This window comes from Corapipo altera, unplaced genomic scaffold, assembly GCF_003945725.1.
Source record: "Corapipo altera isolate COAL_440 unplaced genomic scaffold, ASM394572v1 57, whole genome shotgun sequence".
Taxonomy (NCBI): Eukaryota; Metazoa; Chordata; class Aves; order Passeriformes; family Pipridae; genus Corapipo; species Corapipo altera.
In genome coordinates, this window is record NW_020884905.1 from 5,945,334 (window position 1) to 5,963,474 (window position 18,141).

Here is an 18,141-nt window from a genome sequence, read left to right on the forward strand (position 1 = left end):
TGCGCAGACCCGGCCGCGGTCACGGCCCCGGCCGCGGGGAGCTCAGGGAGCGCTCGCGCGGCGCGCTCAGGGCTTTGGAGCGCCAAAGGCCCGGCGTTCTCAAGCTGATCCCGTTACTGCTGGATAGTGTCTAAATCCTCAGCACAGGCGCAAGGCAGGCCCGCTGCTGCTCAGCTGGAAAGGCTGTTCGGCTGCTTGCTGAGCAGAGGAGAAACTGAAGTACAGCTATTAACGTACTTCAGAAATTGTATTGTGGGTAAGTTGTCCAGTGTAAGTGATGTAACAAGCAAAATGAATACAAAGCAACCACAATTCTCTTAAAAAATATTTTATTAGAATGCAGCAGTGACTGTCAGAAATAACATTCTGATCATCTTATTTTATTGTGAGAAAACTGCATTGTGAGGTTCTCATTTCTTGCCCATTTGTATAGGAACAACAAATCATTGTGGACTTCAGCATGTATAGAAAATACCAGCTTTGTCAGTAAGGAATAAAGTCAAGGACTGGACAGGGAGAACAGAATCAGTGCTTAATAATGGACAGAATAAAAATAACGTTGAAGAAAATTTGGTTTTCTCCATTCCTTTTTAATTCTGTCGAGAAACACACATCCTTTTCCATGAGAACACAGAACACTACAGCAGCGCCAGGCACATTTCATACATTTCTTTAAGCCTTAAATTTGCCAACATGTTCACGAGCTATGATCATCCTTTGAATTTGAGCAGTTCCCTCATATATCTGAAAAGAAGAATTGCAATAATGTTAAGTGATGATTTTTTAGAAGGTTTTAACAGATCTATACTCATAAATCTCCACAGCACTAATCCCGGGTGGATTAGGATGTGCAGGAAGATAAAAAGCAGGGAGAATTCCAGTGTGACACAGCAATTACACTGGGGTAAGTGAAATATATATCAAGAGACAGACTTGTTCTCTCAGGTGCTCTTATCTAAACTCAATAGGGCTCTAATGAAAATAAACTGACAGATGATGACATTCCTCTTATTTGAGGAGGAAAATATGTAATTTAGATTTTACAAAGTAGGATTTGAAACCATGGGTAGAAGGGGTGACTTATGCGTAAGTGTTGTATTCTCTTTGACTAGGCTTTCAAGGTCGTACCATAAGTCCTCTTTGATCCATTTATTTCCATTGCTTGTTGTTAAGTAGTACTCTCTCCCATACAGTTTTGTTTGTGTTTTTGTTCATTCTTGCATTTTCTTCTAGAGACCTGCATCATCCCTCTGTTCTTTTTGTTTGCTGGCAGCAAAGTGAAAGATACAGAAAAGAGCACCTATGATGCTGTAATGTCAAAGGAGGCCATACTGCAACATATTGCAAGGGCTGAGGGAACAGAGTTTAGAGGTTTTAATGTTTCAGCTCCCAGTTTTGCCAGACCTTGGTTTGGCAAATTGCTCAAAATCATGCAAATTCACTTTATCATTCACTGATAGGAATAATCTTCCCAAGAACAACCTTACAGAGCATCTTGACAATAAGGACACTATAACCATTGTCCACATTAGTTCTGGTTCAGAAGAGGTGTTCATTCCCAAAGTGAGTTCTCTGACTGCTGCTGCTTACCCCATGCTGAGCCAGTTCATAGTGCATACTGTGTTTTGTGAATACCAGGTGCCTTCTGGAGCCAACTGAAATGGAAGCTCTACTTTCTCCTATGCCAAATACTCACCAATCCCTAGAAAAGCCTTAATGATCCAAGCCTACAACTGGACCCTTACAATTACATGCCTATCAGGGACATATATTATGAGGGACCAAACAGGCTTGCTGTGGAATCAGCCTGCCCAAACTTCCTGGAGTGTAGCTGTCAGAGCCTCAGCAGCTGTTCCTACAATCTACTAAACTGCTCCTATTGCATTAAATTACTTGCTGATGAAGACAGCCATGAACTCAAGTGTAAAGATGTCAAAACGCATAATCTTCATAATCTGAGAGTTTTCCAGAACTACGAGTTTCTACCAAAGTAGCCTAGTTTTGTAGCCAGACAAAACTAGAGCAGAGTAAGGATGTGTAAAAATGTTATCAGTAAACACAATGAAAGGATTGTGTAATACCAAGAAAGATCAAGCATATGAAGGAAAGTTGGAAAATCAATTTTTTGTGCATGCAACATAAGGCAAAAAGTATATACCATCTGGAACGGGGCAATAATACAGTAAAGCACAGTGAAATGCAAGGTATAATCAAGAGACATGAACAATAATGGCAAGATAAAAGCCTTTCCTGAATTCTTTTGGGGATGAAGTAAAACAGAATTTTTAATTCATATATTAATACCAAAATTTTAATACTAAATCTGATTAATCTGATCAATTAAAAAAAAATCTACTTGGCCATGCTTTTGGATCACTGTAATGAAAAACCTAAGTAACTGGGATTCTGTAAAATCAATCTCAGCTTTCAAATACAGTTTCAACTGTCACCATCATTCTCTAAAAAAGCATGCAACCTGACAGGAAAAAAAGCCCAATCATAAAGTTCAATTAATCATTCATTGCCTCTCTCACAGGAGTGCAGTTAGTTATAAGAACCTTTAGATTCCACCATAGCACTTGTCTTTCCTTAAACAGAGAAAAATAAAAATCTTGGCTAGTGGCAATAATAGTTTTTATTTTGAAGTCAGCTCTAAAACTACGTAAAATCTTAAGAGTGACCGCTATTATAGCTAACTAACATTGAGAGTCCAAGAATTCCAGAATTCCATGTTAGAGGGGTTAAAAAAAAGAAAAAACGAAAAGAAAAAACATAATTTATTTCTCTTATGTGGGTTGAGTTTTGGTCTAGTGCAGTGACTTTTCTATGCAAGTAATTTCCTGATCTGAATAACTTTTTCTTTAAATTTAGGGATTATTGTTTTAATTCTAAAAGCTTTTTTTTTTTTTAATATGTGTACATCATTATTTGAAGTCAGTAGCCCTTAGTTTATATTATATAAAATCTATGCATTATCACATTCCCTTTTTTACTTACCTGGTAGATTTTAGCATCTCTCATTAGTTTTTCTACAGGATATTCAGTATTAAATCCATTTCCTCCAAAAATCTGTACTGCATCTGCAGCTACTTGGTTTGCAATGTCACCAGCAAATGCCTTTGCAATGGAAGCATAGTAGGTATTCCTGCGACCAGCATCAACTTCCCACGCAGCTCTCTGGTAGGCCATCCTAGCCAGTTCCACTTTCATGGCCATTTCAGCAAGCAAGAAAGACACTGCTTGGTGCTAGGACAGAATAAACCACGTTAATATCGCCCACTTAAAATTCTGGGACATTCAAGAAAGACATCATCTCCTAATACAGTGATTTTTTCAACAAACTCAGTAAGTTGTATGAGAGGAGTTCTACAGAATATGCATCAGGCTCTCAGAATTGTGTGTTGAATTAGATTTTTAAGATTTTGATTCTGAAATCCATTTAGTCATAGGGATTAAATACTGAATTATGAAGTTGTTCTTTCCTATTTATGAGATTGGTATTTACCTTGCTGTTTATTCATATTTCCTTAAAACTCGTAACCAGCATGATTGGCAGTGTATTCTGTTAGTGTTAATACTATGTGTCTTGCTTCATGTACCTCATTTTTTCTTTCCTGAAAATCCCTCTTTATTAGCACTGAAGAAGTATGTCCAGCTAGTACATAAATTTTGACGTCTTGGGCAGAATTTTTTTTTTCTGCTTCTACTACCATCATTGATAAATTATAAAAAATTCTGGAAGTTACCACATAGATAAGTTTACTTACAAGGTACTGACCTACATACATGGAAACCCCAAAATGGCAGAGATATGATATAAAAATTAAGGAAATATAAAAATCAAGGAATAACCTTTAAAAATCAGTATCAGTACATCTGGTGTGAAAATACAAGCTTTTATTGTATTTTCTCTCTCTGCCCCCACACTTACTTCAACAATTGGTTTCCCAAACGTTTTTCTCTCCAAAGCATATCTGGTAGCCTCATCAAGGGCTCTCTTTGCTAATCCAACAGCACCAGCTGCTACCTGAATTGAATACAGCACAGAATAAAAAATCAGAAATTCTTGATGTATTTTATAACCAAGTTATTTCTGATACTTACAGGTGGTCTGGTCTTATCAAAAGCTCCCATTGCGATTTTAAAGCCAGCTCCCTCAGCTATCAACACATTTTCTTTTGGGACTCTCACATCTTCGAAGACAATACCTCTTGTATCTGAGCAGCGCTGACCCATATTCATTTCCTGAAGTGGAAATTTATAGAGGTGTTACTAAAGTGGATTTTTCAAAGGTACAACATGTTTTCATTCTTTAGTTTACTCAAAGCACAGAGTATGTTTTTCTTCCCTCTTCTTTCACCAGCAGTAGCTAAAATTAAAGCTCACTGCCTGTGTATTTATGGTTGATATTGTCCAACTTGCTTCCTATCCTTTCAATGCATAATACTTCTCATTTATTGGTACTTGCCAGTATAATAGTTCTTAAAGAGTCTTTTGCAGCTGTTCAAAGTCATCTTACTTTGGACCATTCTGAACAATTCCTTATCCGAACTAATAACTTTATGAATAGTTCCTGCATGTTGTGAAAATGAAAAGATGGTTGTAAATGAGCATATGAAAATGTTCAGTTGTGTAACAGTCTTTTCTCTTGAGCGGTACGTTTGTTTCATTACTGGTTTAGAACTAAACAATAATTCCTAACTTGTCAAATAAGAAATAGTCTTCACCTTTCTTCCAATTTGGATCCCAGGACTATCTGCTTCCACAATGAATCCAGTAAAGGCTTTGCCTGCAGGAGTTTTTGGATCTGGATCGGTACGTGCTAGCAAAAAATACCTAGTGTAAACCAAAGAAGATGGATGCAGTTTATCCTCACAGTTAACAACCAGATATAATTAGGTAATATTTTAAACGTTTTTATGCATGTTTATACCACATAATAAATTCTGAGTGTAAGTTAACAACCTATATTCCTTGCCCATTCTAAAAATAAACTGAGGGAGCCAGAGAGTGGAAGTCTCAAAGATTCAGGATTTAATAACATTTAATAAAATTACTTCAGATCAACATGCAAAGATTCTCTACCCTTTCCATGTATTCTAAGTCTTTATGGTATTACCAGTTTCACAAATAGTACAAAAGAAACCTATTCACAGCATGTACATAAAAATTAATGCTTAGGAAATACATTCTTGGATGTATCTGATTTCAGATATCTTGATTTTATTCTTATAAGTGTAAATTGTAAATAAGTATTTCTCTTAGAAATTAAACAGCTGTAAATCATATTTATGGTATTCAGCAATGTCAAAAGATATCTGGTAGATTGATGGATCTGCCTTCAATGATGAAAATTCAGCTTTTGGATAAATGTATAAAGTTTTTTCCACTTGAATAAAGGACAATTTCTGTGTTGTGAATCAGTGTGATATGAGACATGATGTAAGAGGTTTATATTGTAAAAGCATGCTCCACAAACACAACAACATTTGGAATCTCTGACAGATGAAAAATGTCTTCTTTTCATAAAATAAAAAGTAACACCACAATCTAACAGTGTTTCTAGCTTCACTGGGAGTAAGAGGTGTTTCTAATAGAGTCAGATTTAATTTTCATAGCAGCAAGATTCAAGAGGCCATTCTTGAGTGTGGAGTTGTCATGTCATCACTCATTTTCCTTTTTAGGCTGTGTGCAACACTCAAGACTGCATTTGTATTTGCTATCCTGATAAACTGGTCAGAGATTAAAACACAGTCTGCTGAAATACAATGAACGTTCAGATTTATATCAGGTCTTTAAAGAATTTAACTGGGGCAGAGGGTAAAGCCACTATATAACAACAAAAAACTACGACACCAGTTAATCATTAACATACCAGTTTGCTTTCCCCCCATTTGTGATCCACATCTTCTGACCATTAATAACATACTCATCTCCTTTCTTCTCAGCCTTTGTTTTTATACCAGCCACATCAGAGCCTGCTCCAGGCTCTGTTACACAGTAGGCCTGAAAGAAATTAAAATGTGAAATAAAAGTTCTGGTTTTAGGCAACCACAAATTAATGCAGACTATGTGCATCAAATTATCTATAAAAGGTTTAAGTGAACTGCATGGTAAAACCCAAAACATTGCATAAACAAAAACCCCCCAAAAACTCCAAAACAACCCAACACAACCCCCCCCAAGAGCTGTCTGAGCAAGAATTCAAACATATAAGGGTTAATTTTCTTTATAAATCCATAATGATACATAAAATTGTCTTTTAATCAAACAGAAACATTCTGTAACCCTTAAGTTATTACTTCTTCAGGCTTCAAAAATTCTGATTGGAAAGCTGAAGATCTTTAAAATCTGAAAATAAGAGCACTGAGTAACATTTTATGTTTACCAAGTCCTTCATTTTAGGGGGCTTAGTTGTACAGATTTACATACATTGTACATGACTCTTCTTTCTATGTAACAAGTACTGCTTATGTAATATTTAAGATCATAAATTCCCAGTTTCATTCCCATCCAAGTTTAGTGTCTTAAATGCCTACACCCCCTCTTGAAATGGAAATAAAAGTATTAATTTTTGGTAAGTGACTTAGGTTGGGGTTGATTTTCCAAGTAATATCTTCTATTTGCTTATTGCATGTATCTCATTAGATATTTCCTGACTTTCAGTAAATGTCACTGTTTACAAATCAAAAAGGGCTAAGTTGTGTGTACATGTAAGTATTTTCTGGGGAGGGGAAAAGGCAAAAAAATGAGGGGGGAAAAAAAGAAAGAAGTAATATTATTAGGTTTAGGAACATTTCACAGTGTAGCAGTTATACTCACACACATGATTGGTTCCTCTGTCATTCTTCCTAAGTATTTTTTCTGCTGATGCTCATTTCCTGCAATGATAACTGGCATTTGCTGAAAGAAAGTATTTAGACCATTAATCCAGGCTTTTCAAGTGCAAAGACTGTAGTTTAAGGGATGTAAGAAAATAGAGAGCTTACCCCTAGGGAGTTTGCTTCAATGGCAGTTTGAACCCCTGTACATCCATAGGCCAACTCCTCTGTAATAAGGCAGGCTTCAAAAGTGCCGAGGCCAAGGCCACCTACAGGTGAAACATTTCATTTACTCAAGTAGATTTAAATTATATCAATATTAGTGATTTACACAACATAATTAACAAAAATGTATCCCCCTCACATACATTTGATTGTGTACCATGTTTGATTAGACGTTCTAAGGTCAGCTTTTTAAATAAAGCTTTGTCAGAGGAGTAACAGGTGATTTGAAAATTACACATCATGGTTGCAGGGTTATTGTTTGATTAATGTGGGACAAGTTGCACAAAGTGGCAAGAATGTACCACTTTAATTTTTTTATTACTGTACACTTGAGAATTAAGAGTTCCTAGGAAGCAGAGAAAGGGCTCCTGAGCCCACAGCATTTGGGAATAAAAAATTTATAAAGTGTCAGTAATCTGTTTCTGACAGAAGCCAACACTATGGGAAGTACATATAAATACAGTAGCAACTACACTTCCTCAAAAATATTTTCCTGAGCCTTCAGGTGACTTCTTCAGTCAAAAAAATACCTCTCTTTGATATTTTTGTTATGCTAACCCATGACAGATACTTATTACATTATTACATTTGACTATATAATGAATTAAAAAGGCAAGTGCAATTTGGATTTAGGCAGCAGCATAATTGTGCCTTCTGCATTTTTCTTCATTCTCTTAAGGGTCCCTTTTGACTTTAAATTTTGACCACTTCTGAGCATTATACTCATGTTCACATAACTATTTATGATAAACACCAAAATGTCTTTTTTGAGAGGCAGTAACTAGTGCAGAGGATACCATTTTTCTTGCTTCTTTCCCTTCACACGTGCATCGCTTTTCCTTTTTGGAATTGCACTGCCATTTTAACTGGCCCTCTATTTCAAGGTCTTCTCCTGCAGCTCTCTGCACCAGTAACTTAACTCTATTGCCTCTGTGTTGATCCCCTTTTTCTGTTTATTTATAGACATCCCAAACAGCACAAGACCCAGCAAGGCTGCACTGTTAATCTTTCCAATATGAAACCTGATGATTTTTAAAACTTATTTTGGAAATTCAAGTATTCTTTATCAACCAGGGATCCCTTGTTCACACACTTATTAGCTACTTCAGAGAACTCCAATCACTTTTGAGACATGACTTCCTTTAATTAAAACCCTTCTCTAGCATATCATGCTTGTCTGTGTTACTCATATACCTAAACACTGCCAAAGCTCTGCTGTACTGCACCTAACTTAAACTGAAAAGCTGTCCTTCTGGGATAAACTCTTAAGTTGCTCCAGCCTGTGTCAGAGACTAGAACAAAACATGACCTTCTAAATTCTCTGCCTAATCAGCTGACACAGTGCACCAGGGGAACATTAGACAGCTGTAATCACGGTAGAAAAATCTGGTCATAAATTACTAAACCATAATCTGTCTAATTTGTCTCCTGATTACATCCACATCTAGTAACACTTTTATGTGTCAACCTGCCTACTGATTAGATTTAGATTATTCAAGTATGCAACTATTTATTTGATACAGAATCCATAATTACACATATAAATCTCATCTAATGTCTTCTCGTTGTTTCATTTTACAGATTAAAAAGAATGTTTACTTACCACAGCTTTCTGGTATGTGTGAATTCATAAGACCAAGCTCCCAAGCCCTTTTTATAAGTGGAACAGGATACTGAAATAGACACGGAAAAATCACGTTCTGATTCACCACAATCAAAACTTTAGATTTTAAAGGTTAAGATAAAAGTCTGGTTTTGTCCAATTTTTCCCTTACACTATGGTAGATTTACCTCTCCGCTTTTGTCATATTGTGCAGCAACAGGAATAATTTCTTCCACAGCAAATTTACGAGCAGTAGCTTGAAACTCCTTCTGTTCATCAGTAAGTTCTATTTTAAAAAAGAAAAAAATTCACAAATTCTCTACTGTCTTTAATTTTACCTGTTGTCGAACTATGATAAAAGAGAAAATAAGAGCGTCCTTCCAGGACAACCCAGACCACCACTTTTTGGGGCTGTCCAGAAAGCAAAAAAACTCAGTTTCCTCTTCTTCCTAGGAGAAAACTTCCATTGTTCTCTCATCAACACCTACAATGCACTTGCTTGCATCTGATGAAATTATCCACAAAATATTGAAAATGAAGAGGACTGTGTAACATAAAATGTATTACCAAAAGAAACAAGAAAAATGCTGTGTTAATTAAATAAAGAAAGAGACAGAGGTCATCCAGAGATCCTGACTCTTCAGTTTCAAACACCTAGCTCTGACCTACTTTATGTATATAATATGCCAAGCTGAGGATGAATTTTCTTTTTTACATTTCTTTATAACGAAGTTCAACTATGACTACATTTAGGTACCTTAACACTGCAAACAACAATATGAGATAATTATTCAAAGCTAAGACACTTTGACAATAAAAAAAGGACAGACATTAATTAAAAAAAGAAGAAACTCTTAAAAACACTACACACATACCTGCCTTGCCTGAGCTGAGGACAAAAGTAATTTTGGTTTTCAAACTTTTCTATTAATAGAAATCTATTTAGGATAAACACCATTTTAAGTTCATGGTGAAGTGCAATATAGGATATTATTCTTTTTAAATCTGCAATTTGTCCATAATTGCTATATTTCTTCAACAACTGTACTACTTACCAAAGCTAAAGCCAGCTCCAGGTTTGCCTATATGTAAGTTTTGAGCAGGTTTACTAGAATGTGACCTCCATCCATGTCCTGCAATGGTTTGAAGAACTTGCTAAAGAAGAAAAGAACATAAGTTGTAAGATCTTTACAGCTCAAGTCTCCTGCCTGCAGCACAACTTTCAATGTAGACTCCCTCTCTAGAAACAGTATCAGATCAAATCTAATTTACTACAGTGATAAAAGAATTATTGGCTAGCTTGTGTTTTGCTCCTGTGACGCTCTGCCAGGACTCTCAGGCTTTAACAGCACCGAGGGTGGGTGAGCTGCCCTATACATTTTTAACTATTGTGCATTTAATTATTTTAAAATAGTTAAGCATGATTAAAATTTATGTTCACAGAGACACAGCAATACATATTTCTTTCATTTATACACACACACATCAAACTTGATTTTCTGGCCCTCTACTGAATCTACCCATTAGCAAAAAACACCCTACTTATTAACCAATATATCAGAATATTTTGATAATGTCCCAGATTCATCTCTGCTTTCTTTTATAAGCTGGTGCTATGGACACTTGGTGATTATTGTTACTATACTCCAGATGGGAGAGAACACAGCAGACTATCTGAAGTTTATTTTCCTTCCTAATACTGATCACAAATTTATTCTTTTTCATTGTAAATACTTTCTTTGCTTTTTGAAGTTTAGTACCCACAAATATTGTTGTTACAGCTGCTTTCAGAATGTCTTAATATTGTGCAAAAACATGTCCAAATTTAATTTTAAAAGGTTGGTTTACTCTCTTCAAGAGTTGTAAATCTCTGAAATGTTTAGAAATTAGTGACAAATATGTAATTGGATAAATTTTTAGGAAGACCCAAATTAATACTACAAAAACAAATTAGCCTAAACACTAAGAAAAGGCTTGTTCTTGATTTTCTTACGTGAAAATGTAGAAAATGTTTTTTAAAGTGTGATCAGACCAATCACTTATTTCATAAAATTTTTTAAAAAATTAATTAATGACAGTAATGCAAAAGAATACCACAGAAATTTTACTGGGAACTCTAGAAGACAAGGACTACAGGTTACTCTGGAAAAACCCCGCAATCCCATCAAACACTGAAATACAAATGGAATGCTGCATTACTGATCAAGTGACAAAGTATCAGGGTTTCCCATATGTAAGAATTTGTATGATTATCTGTCTACTTAGTCAACCTTCCTATTGCTTGACTCTGAGGAACAGTTACATTCAGTGACAAACTACTGCTAGGGATGCTTAGATGCAATTCCTACTGCATTTCCTTGCACTTTTTCATGTACTGTCAGAATCACAAACATGATTGTCAATGTGGTGAGACTAACACTGGAATAATGTGCTGCCAGGAAAAGGGTATGGCAAGACTATGCATGGAAGTGATGCAATCTTTATTACCTTAATGCCAAAGAAGTATGGAACCTGTTTGACAATATGCACATTACAGAAAATGACAGAACAATGACAAGCTAAGGGTCACCAACCTTGATCCTCCCTCACATATCTCGGAATAAAAATAAAAAGAGTTGCCAAGAGCAGTTTGTTGCTGGTGTAACGTGTCAGGTAATATGCGAGTTTTGAATGCTTTTTATTTTCTACTTTGAAGCTGTGAGATTATCGGTGGTTCAATATAGGAAAAAGTTTGTTGTTCAGAAAACCAACTATTATACATCACACATATTTTAAAGAAATAGCATAGGTAGTACAGCTAAGTATGCTAAAGGAAAAAATACCCCGAACTATAACCCCCGGTGTTTTGAAGCCGTCACCGCCGGTACGTGGGAGGTGCCAGACATACGCAGGGCTTTTCCAAAGACTGGGCATGGCGCGGCCTTCGGCCCATGAGAAGCCCCAGGGCTGTGCAGCAACTCCGCTGAGAACAGCCGATGGCAACACCCACTCGGACCGTGAGGATTACGGCCATAAACTCTCGGGTAATACTGCGAGGCAGGAAAAGCAGCACAGCAGAGGGGTCGCAGCCTCGCCGGTTCTGCCCTCCGGGGCTGCCCCCGTGCCCGCAGCTGTCCCGGTGGCGGAACCCGGGCTGGCCCCGCCGCTTCCGTCCTTCGCCCTCCCTCGGCCCGCGGCCCTTCCCTGCCGCCCGGGACCCCGCCCGCCGGCGCCGGCAGCGCCTCGGTCCGGCCCGGCCGCCTCTTCTCTCCGGACCTCGTGTCCTCCGAGCGCTCGCTCGGGCCGGACACTCACCCGGGTCGCCCTCAGCGCAGCCATCTCGGCGGGGTTCCGGCGGCTCCGGCGGGGCGGGGCTCGGGCGGCCGGGGCGGTGCCGCGCGGGCCGCCCGCTGAGCCGGGGGAGGCCGGGCCCGGGCCGGACCGCCCCGCTGAGCGGGGAGAGCGGGCCCCGCTCCGGGGAGGGGAGCTCCGTCCTGCGGCCGGCCCGGCTCGGGGGCGAGGAGGGAGCGAGCGGCCCACCCGCACCAACACGGGCAGGGTCTGTGTTTCACTTTCTGAGGCCGAAAGGAAGGCGGCCCCAGACTCGGCCGCTTTGCTGTCTGTGTGCCGAGTCTCGCGGGCTGGCTCCAAGCACCTACATCATCCACCTGTTAGCAGAAGAGCTCCTGTGAGCTGTTTTACTGTAATTTGCACCTCAGGGAATCATAAACTCATGTTTTGGAGGTGTATCAGGAATAGGGTGACTGATAACCCCAGCTGACTGATAAGGATGTTATACACTAAGCATATTTACTAGCTGCAGGAAGTGATTTAAATACTACAGTGCTCAGAAATTAGATATTATTTCTAGATGCCTTTGAGATTAGGATCTATAGCCCTTTAGTAGGTAAATAAGCTCTTTTTTGCACTGAGGTGAAGAGACCGCTTGGAATGGAGTTGAGGACATCCCTAAGGCAGGGAGACTGAATAAATCAGTACGCTGAGGGAATGGTGACATCAGGAAGTAATTAAATACTGTTGGGTTTATAGAGTGAAATGGTTGTATAGACCTGATAAACATTTGAAGGGTTTTTACTTCAGGCTTGACAGAGTGCCCCCTATTAAGTGGTTGGAACACATTGGATGCACTCCTCCTAGATCACGTCTTCCAGTAAATTTAATCCAAAAATCAATTCATGTGCTTTGAAATATCTCTGTGAATCCAGTGAGGCACACTAAGTGGGGACAATTGGGAAACTCACCTCAGAACTACACTCCTGACCTGAACTGAACTGCTCATGTAGACAGTCTGGGAAGGTTGTTGTCTGAAACTGTCCAGTTGAGGAAATTGAGTCAGGAATACTCAGTAACATTTGCTGTTCTCAAGGTTTACCTTCCACTAGAAGCATCTTTGCATATGAAATTTGCTACTTGCCTCTGAAGACAGATGTCTGTACTTCTGGAAGCAAGCTTCTGCATTAAAAAGTCACTTAACTATCTGTGATCTCTTGCAGTGTTGTAGAGATTAAAGAATGGAAGTTCCAGAAAAAGGAAGGAATGCATGGAGCCAAGACAAAGGTATTCAAGGACATCTCTGCTAAATTAGAGGACCATCTGGGGTAAGGTACAAGAACCAATTGCTCATTAAGGTCACTGTTTAACGCAGCTTGCACTTATGAAGCTACATCCTTGCTCACCTTCCCCCACTCCTTCAAACTATTTTCTCACTGCCTCTCTTTACATCTCTTTGGATAAATGAATGAGAACTTTTTTGGCAATGTGTTGTCAACATAATTTTTACCAAGCCAGTCTGGAGAGAAAAATTCAAAGCCCAGGTGGTCCATGTCTACTAAGTTTTTAGGAACAGAGGGGTGTGAAAGATGGCAAGGTTATCTGTCAAAGCCTAACCAGTTGAACTGTGAGATTCAAAATTATTTACATAAGGAGTGACAATAGATAGAAGTTTCTGTAAGGTGTATTTAGAATTTTTGGCATTTCTCACAGCAGCAAGAAATACAGCATCTGTCTTTCTTTTTTATTTTCTCAAACACTTACCACTGTGTCACATTTCTTATTTAGTATTCCTCTGATCACTTTTACTACAGTAAAAATTGTATACTGCACAGTTTATTGCTTTATTAACCTAGAAGACTCTCTTATATACTAACGAGCAGAATGCATGTTGCTTATTGCTGATGTGTATAAATCAGCAAGTAAACACAGTAAGATTATTACATTACAAAGTGCATCTCATTGTCATGGTTTAGGAATGCTACTCTCCCACCGAAACCATGCACCACTCCCTCCTCTCCCTTCCCCTTCCCCTGTGGATGGAGAGGAGAATTGGAGGCACAAAAGGTAAAGATCGTGGACTGAGATAAGAACAATTTACTGGAAACAGCAATGACATAAGAAAACAAACAGCAACAATGTTAACGACAAAAGTGTACAAGAAAGAGGAGAGTGATTCACATGCAAGTGCTCACCAAAGAGCCTGACCTGATCCAGCCACACCACCCCAACCAGAAGAAACCCCTGAACCTCATGTCCCCCTTCCCCCCACCCCAGTGGTCATGCCCCTCTTGGCTACTGCAAACATTAACACTGTCCTGGCTGGAACCAGAAGGCTCATTCCTTAAAGTTAGCATCTGTATTCTAGGGTGAAGTGTTATGTTTTATTGCTAATTATGACTGGTTTACAGGTTGTTTTTTTAAATTGTTAACAACGAATAGTAATTTACCATTTGTTAATGAACCTTCCTTTTAGAAATGAAAAGCAACTTGAATTTTCTGTGGTACTCTTGAGTGTGGAGGGCCTGTGGGGTGATGCAAGCATCAAGCTGGACCAGCCAGGAAGTCGGCACTCCTGAGGCAGGGAAGAGGGCTGGGATCTGGGCAGGTGTGCTGGGCAAATGTGCATGTGCTTGGGCATCCAAGGAGTCTCGTGCATGTGCCCGCACTAGTCACCTTTTGTCTCTGCCAGCGCAAGAGGAGGAGAGGCTGTGGCTGCCTGTGCTCTGTGCTGGAGCTGAGGTTGGATCTGTGTGGAGGTGCTGTTGTAGGTGCCTCATCACTGGCACTGTGAGTGGCCGAGTCAGTGTCCCCTGTGTGTGTCTCTAGGACATGTGCTCAGCTGCACTACTGGCTGGGCCTGCACATGGGAAGGTGGCAGCCCTGTCCCCCTGCCTGGGCAGGGACCCTGCATCCCCAGGCTCCAGCATCCCTGGCTCCAGCAGCTGGGCAGGAGGGGTCCTGGAGCTGCAAGAAGTGACAGACCCTCCTAACACCCTCTGACATTTTTTAGCCATAAAAGGACTTTTTCTTTTCCCTCTATGGTGGCTTATTTTATTCAAAACTTTTTGATGAGAAACCTTCTGGAATGTTTTCAGAAATCCAAATAACCTGAAGATCAGCTGTATTCCCTCATTTTTGTGTCTGCCATCTCCTTGGGAGGTCTTCAGTAGGTCTGCAGTTTTCTGGATTCTCATCAGAAGTCTTTTCAAAAATGTTGAAAATGTTTATCACCTTCAAGTCTATATATGCATACGAGGCTTAAAAAAAATACTGGCTCTACATATTCTCTTCCTCTTCTTGGCCTTTAAAAAAAAAGAATTCTTTTTAGCATCTACACTTTTGCAAATTAATACTTAAACTCTTTTTTGGTCTGCCTTCCTGTGCTTTCACACTTAACCTGCCAAAGTTTGTGATCCCTTATAATTTACTAATTTGAACACAACTTTAATCTATCAAAATATTCCTCCTTGTTTGTAGCTACTGCCCTTTTCATTCTATATAGTCATGCTGACTTCCTTTTGCCATTTCTCAGGCCCTTCTGAGAAACATGAATATACAAAGATGATGTGCTGTCTCTCAAAGTGGTCTCCTTACATAACCTTCTATGTATCTGAATAACTGTTGTGTAGTTTTTAGCATTAGTCTAACCTTCTGTATTCTTTTTAGCAAGTTTTCTATTTTATTTTAGTGTATTTTTAAGTTATTCCTTGGTTCTGGTAGTTAGAACCAAGTCAAAAGTTACTTCTTCTCCTGCAGAATTCTACATTAACTTCTTATTGTTAATAATAATTTTATATTGTTCTATAAAGCCTAATGAAAAGAAAGAAAGAAAAAAAAACTTTGCTAGAGTGCATGTGAGTATTTTTTTGTTGCCAGAACTTGGAAGTGCTGTGTAAGCAAAACCTTATCTCTGGTTGTTAGTCATAGCCCTACATCTCTCTCTCTCTCTCTCATCTGTCTATCTATTTATCCATCTATCTATCTATCTATCTATCTATTTCAATCTATCTTCTGTTAAATATAACATATGCTTTAGGATATATAGAGAGCATATATGTTAAATATAACATATGTTAAATACAATATATAATAAATAATACTATAATATATAGACTGTATAATATATACACAATAATATAGACACAATTAAGTCATTGTATATGCTGTATATTACATATAATGTATATATTGTATATATATACACCACAATCTAGTATGTGATATCTCTGATATCTGATATATTTATTTGTAGAACAGGCTATACTAACTATTACCTATGGTTTTTTTACTGTTGAGATTCCAGTGTTTATTCTTGAACATAGGCTATGTATAGATACATCCTTCTGCACAAGGGGAACAGAAGAACATGGAGCTGTAGAACAATACTGAAGCTTCCCTGAGAATGCTACATCAGCTCTGACAAGCAACTCTGGTCATGCCCTGCTGCCTTTAGGTTGCTGTGCCTTATCTGAACGAGCCAGAAGGCATTAACAAACCTCCTTCCTTCTTACAAAGCTGTCCTATGCTGCTTTTCTCACGTTTGACTCAGTCTTAGACACAAGAAGTTCTTTCTTCTATAGGTGAGATTGTCTGAATTGTTCTCCTCATCATCATCACTGAGATGAAATTAGGATTTCTTCTTAGATAGTGAAGTGTGTCATCCATTTTCCACGAGGTGGAAACACACATCTTAGGTAGCTAGGCTAAGTATGTGGCTTAAGAGGATAGGGGGACTAGGTTAAGAAAGAACTCTCATTAAATTTGCAAACCACCAGCAGTGCACAGAATCATAAATCTCTGCCCAGGTAATATTCTGATGAAGTGGGATGACTGGACGAAGCAAGTACTCATTTTAAAATATAAAAAAAATTTGTATTTCAAAGTATAAACTCTCACAGTTTAAGAAGGAGGAGGGGGAAGAAGAGTACTTCCTCTACTAGCAGATGAAACTGCATATGTGAAATTCAGTAATGCCAATTAGAGCAATTGGCCTGGACTGAGACCTCTGGGAGGATGGATAAAGTGCTACATATGCCTGATTTAGTTTTCTTGTAACTAGCCAAGGCAGTGAGCACTGCAAGACCTGATAATGTACTGACTTTGTAGGAGGCACATACCCTCACTAACGCGTGTGTGATTGGTTTACGTTTTGATACAAGCATAGCAGCAACCTCCATGGTCTGTGCACGTTAATTTACTCATGAATAAAAGAATCATGTGCTTTTGAGGGTCCTAAGCCAGCTTTTGAAAGGGTACCTTTATTTGCAAGCCTTGGAAAGTAACTTTTTCTCAAACTGCTCATGTCTGAAAATGTAAATGATGGCCTAGAGGTGCACCTCTGTCATTTCAGAATACTGTTATGTGTAATAATACAATATGTTACACTATGTTACAATAATAATACAAAATGTTACATGTGTTTTACTTAGTGACAACAGACTAATGGACACGTGACATCTGAATACAGTGTCCTTTGCTGTAGCAATGATTTGTGCTGTCAAAACTGTGAAAGAAACTCAGCAATCAGACTAATTGCTCCTAAGTGGCTATTACCCCACTCAGATAAAACAAAGGGAGGTGGATGTCAGCTGAAGGAAAGTTTACGACCAGAAATCTGTATTTGACAGGACTGAAACTGTTTTCTGACTGAGTCATGAAAATGCCCCCAGCCCGAAACAACCCGTTTCCCCCCGTCGGGAGGCAGACGCGCGGCTGTCGGTGGTCACACCCGAGCGCTTCGCCCTTCCCCAGCCCCGGGGGCCCGTGCAACTGGTCGCCCGGGCACGAGGCCGCTGCCCGCCCGGCGCTCAGCACGGGCGGCACGGACAGCTCCGCCAAGGGAGGCGCTTCCCGGCGGGGCCCAGGAGGGCGGCGAGCGGCCCCAGGGCCGGCCGGCCGCTTCCCACCAGCGGCAACACCTCCGGGCTCTGCGCAGGGCACGGGCACAGGCGGGCAGCGCACCCGGCTGCGGACAGCGGCGGTTGGTGCGGGAGGATGGACACCGGCCCGCCAGGTACAGCCCCGCCGGATGCCGAAGTTGCCGCCGGGCCCAGGCGAAGTTGGCGAGGCGCGGCCCGTCCCGGCGCCCCTCGCCCGCCCCCCTCCCCGCGGCCCGGGCACCGGCACCGCCCCCGCGGGTCGGCGCAGGCGTCGCGGCGGAGCCGGCGGGACGGGAGGGTGGGTGCGGGCGGGCGGTGCTGCGGGCGGCCGCGGCGGAGC

General features: G+C 39.9%; 2 protein-coding genes and 2 long non-coding RNA genes across 4 annotated transcripts in view; 3 read left to right on the forward strand and 1 right to left on the reverse strand.

The window, feature by feature from the left end:
* The first annotated feature begins 28 nt into the window (after positions 1–28).
* LOC113950994 lies at positions 29–859 on the forward strand. The gene is made up of 2 exons (XR_003528965.1): positions 29–256; positions 825–859. It is a non-coding gene; the product is annotated as an uncharacterized LOC113950994 (long non-coding RNA).
* ACADM (acyl-CoA dehydrogenase medium chain) lies at positions 313–12,046 on the reverse strand. Its single transcript, XM_027651457.1, has 12 exons — positions 11,944–12,046; positions 9,705–9,804; positions 8,838–8,935; positions 8,650–8,719; positions 6,990–7,090; positions 6,823–6,903; positions 5,876–6,006; positions 4,728–4,836; positions 4,105–4,245; positions 3,932–4,027; positions 2,998–3,246; positions 313–744 (listed from the first exon to the last, which is right to left on the reverse strand). Exons 1-12 carry the CDS (start codon positions 11,965–11,967, stop codon positions 673–675), a joined length of 1,272 nt encoding a protein of 423 aa, XP_027507258.1. The 5' UTR covers positions 11,968–12,046; the 3' UTR covers positions 313–672.
* Positions 4,808–8,211, forward strand: LOC113950995. Its single transcript, XR_003528966.1, has 2 exons — positions 4,808–4,899; positions 8,010–8,211. It is a non-coding gene; the product is annotated as an uncharacterized LOC113950995 (long non-coding RNA).
* A 5,676-nt stretch (positions 12,047–17,722) lies between the features above and the next one.
* The window catches only part of SLC44A5 (solute carrier family 44 member 5), a 71,872-nt gene continuing 71,453 nt past the window's right edge, over positions 17,723–18,141 (forward strand). Inside the window, exon 1 of the mRNA XM_027651456.1 lies at positions 17,723–17,935. Within this exon, the coding sequence (XP_027507257.1) occupies positions 17,917–17,935 (19 nt within the window). The 5' untranslated portion in view covers positions 17,723–17,916. The remainder of the gene's footprint in view (positions 17,936–18,141) is intronic.

Coding starts and splice junctions, on each gene's coding strand:
- ACADM (XM_027651457.1), bottom strand. CDS start 11,967: ATGGCTGCGCTGAGGGCGACCCGG. Junction 9,805..11,943: donor CTGCGCTGAGGGCGACCCGG/GTGAGTGTCCGG, acceptor TTTCTTCTTTAG/CAAGTTCTTCAAACCATTGC. Junction 4,837..5,875: donor AATGGGGGGAAAGCAAACTG/GTATGTTAATGA, acceptor GGTTTACACTAG/GTATTTTTTGCTAGCACGTA.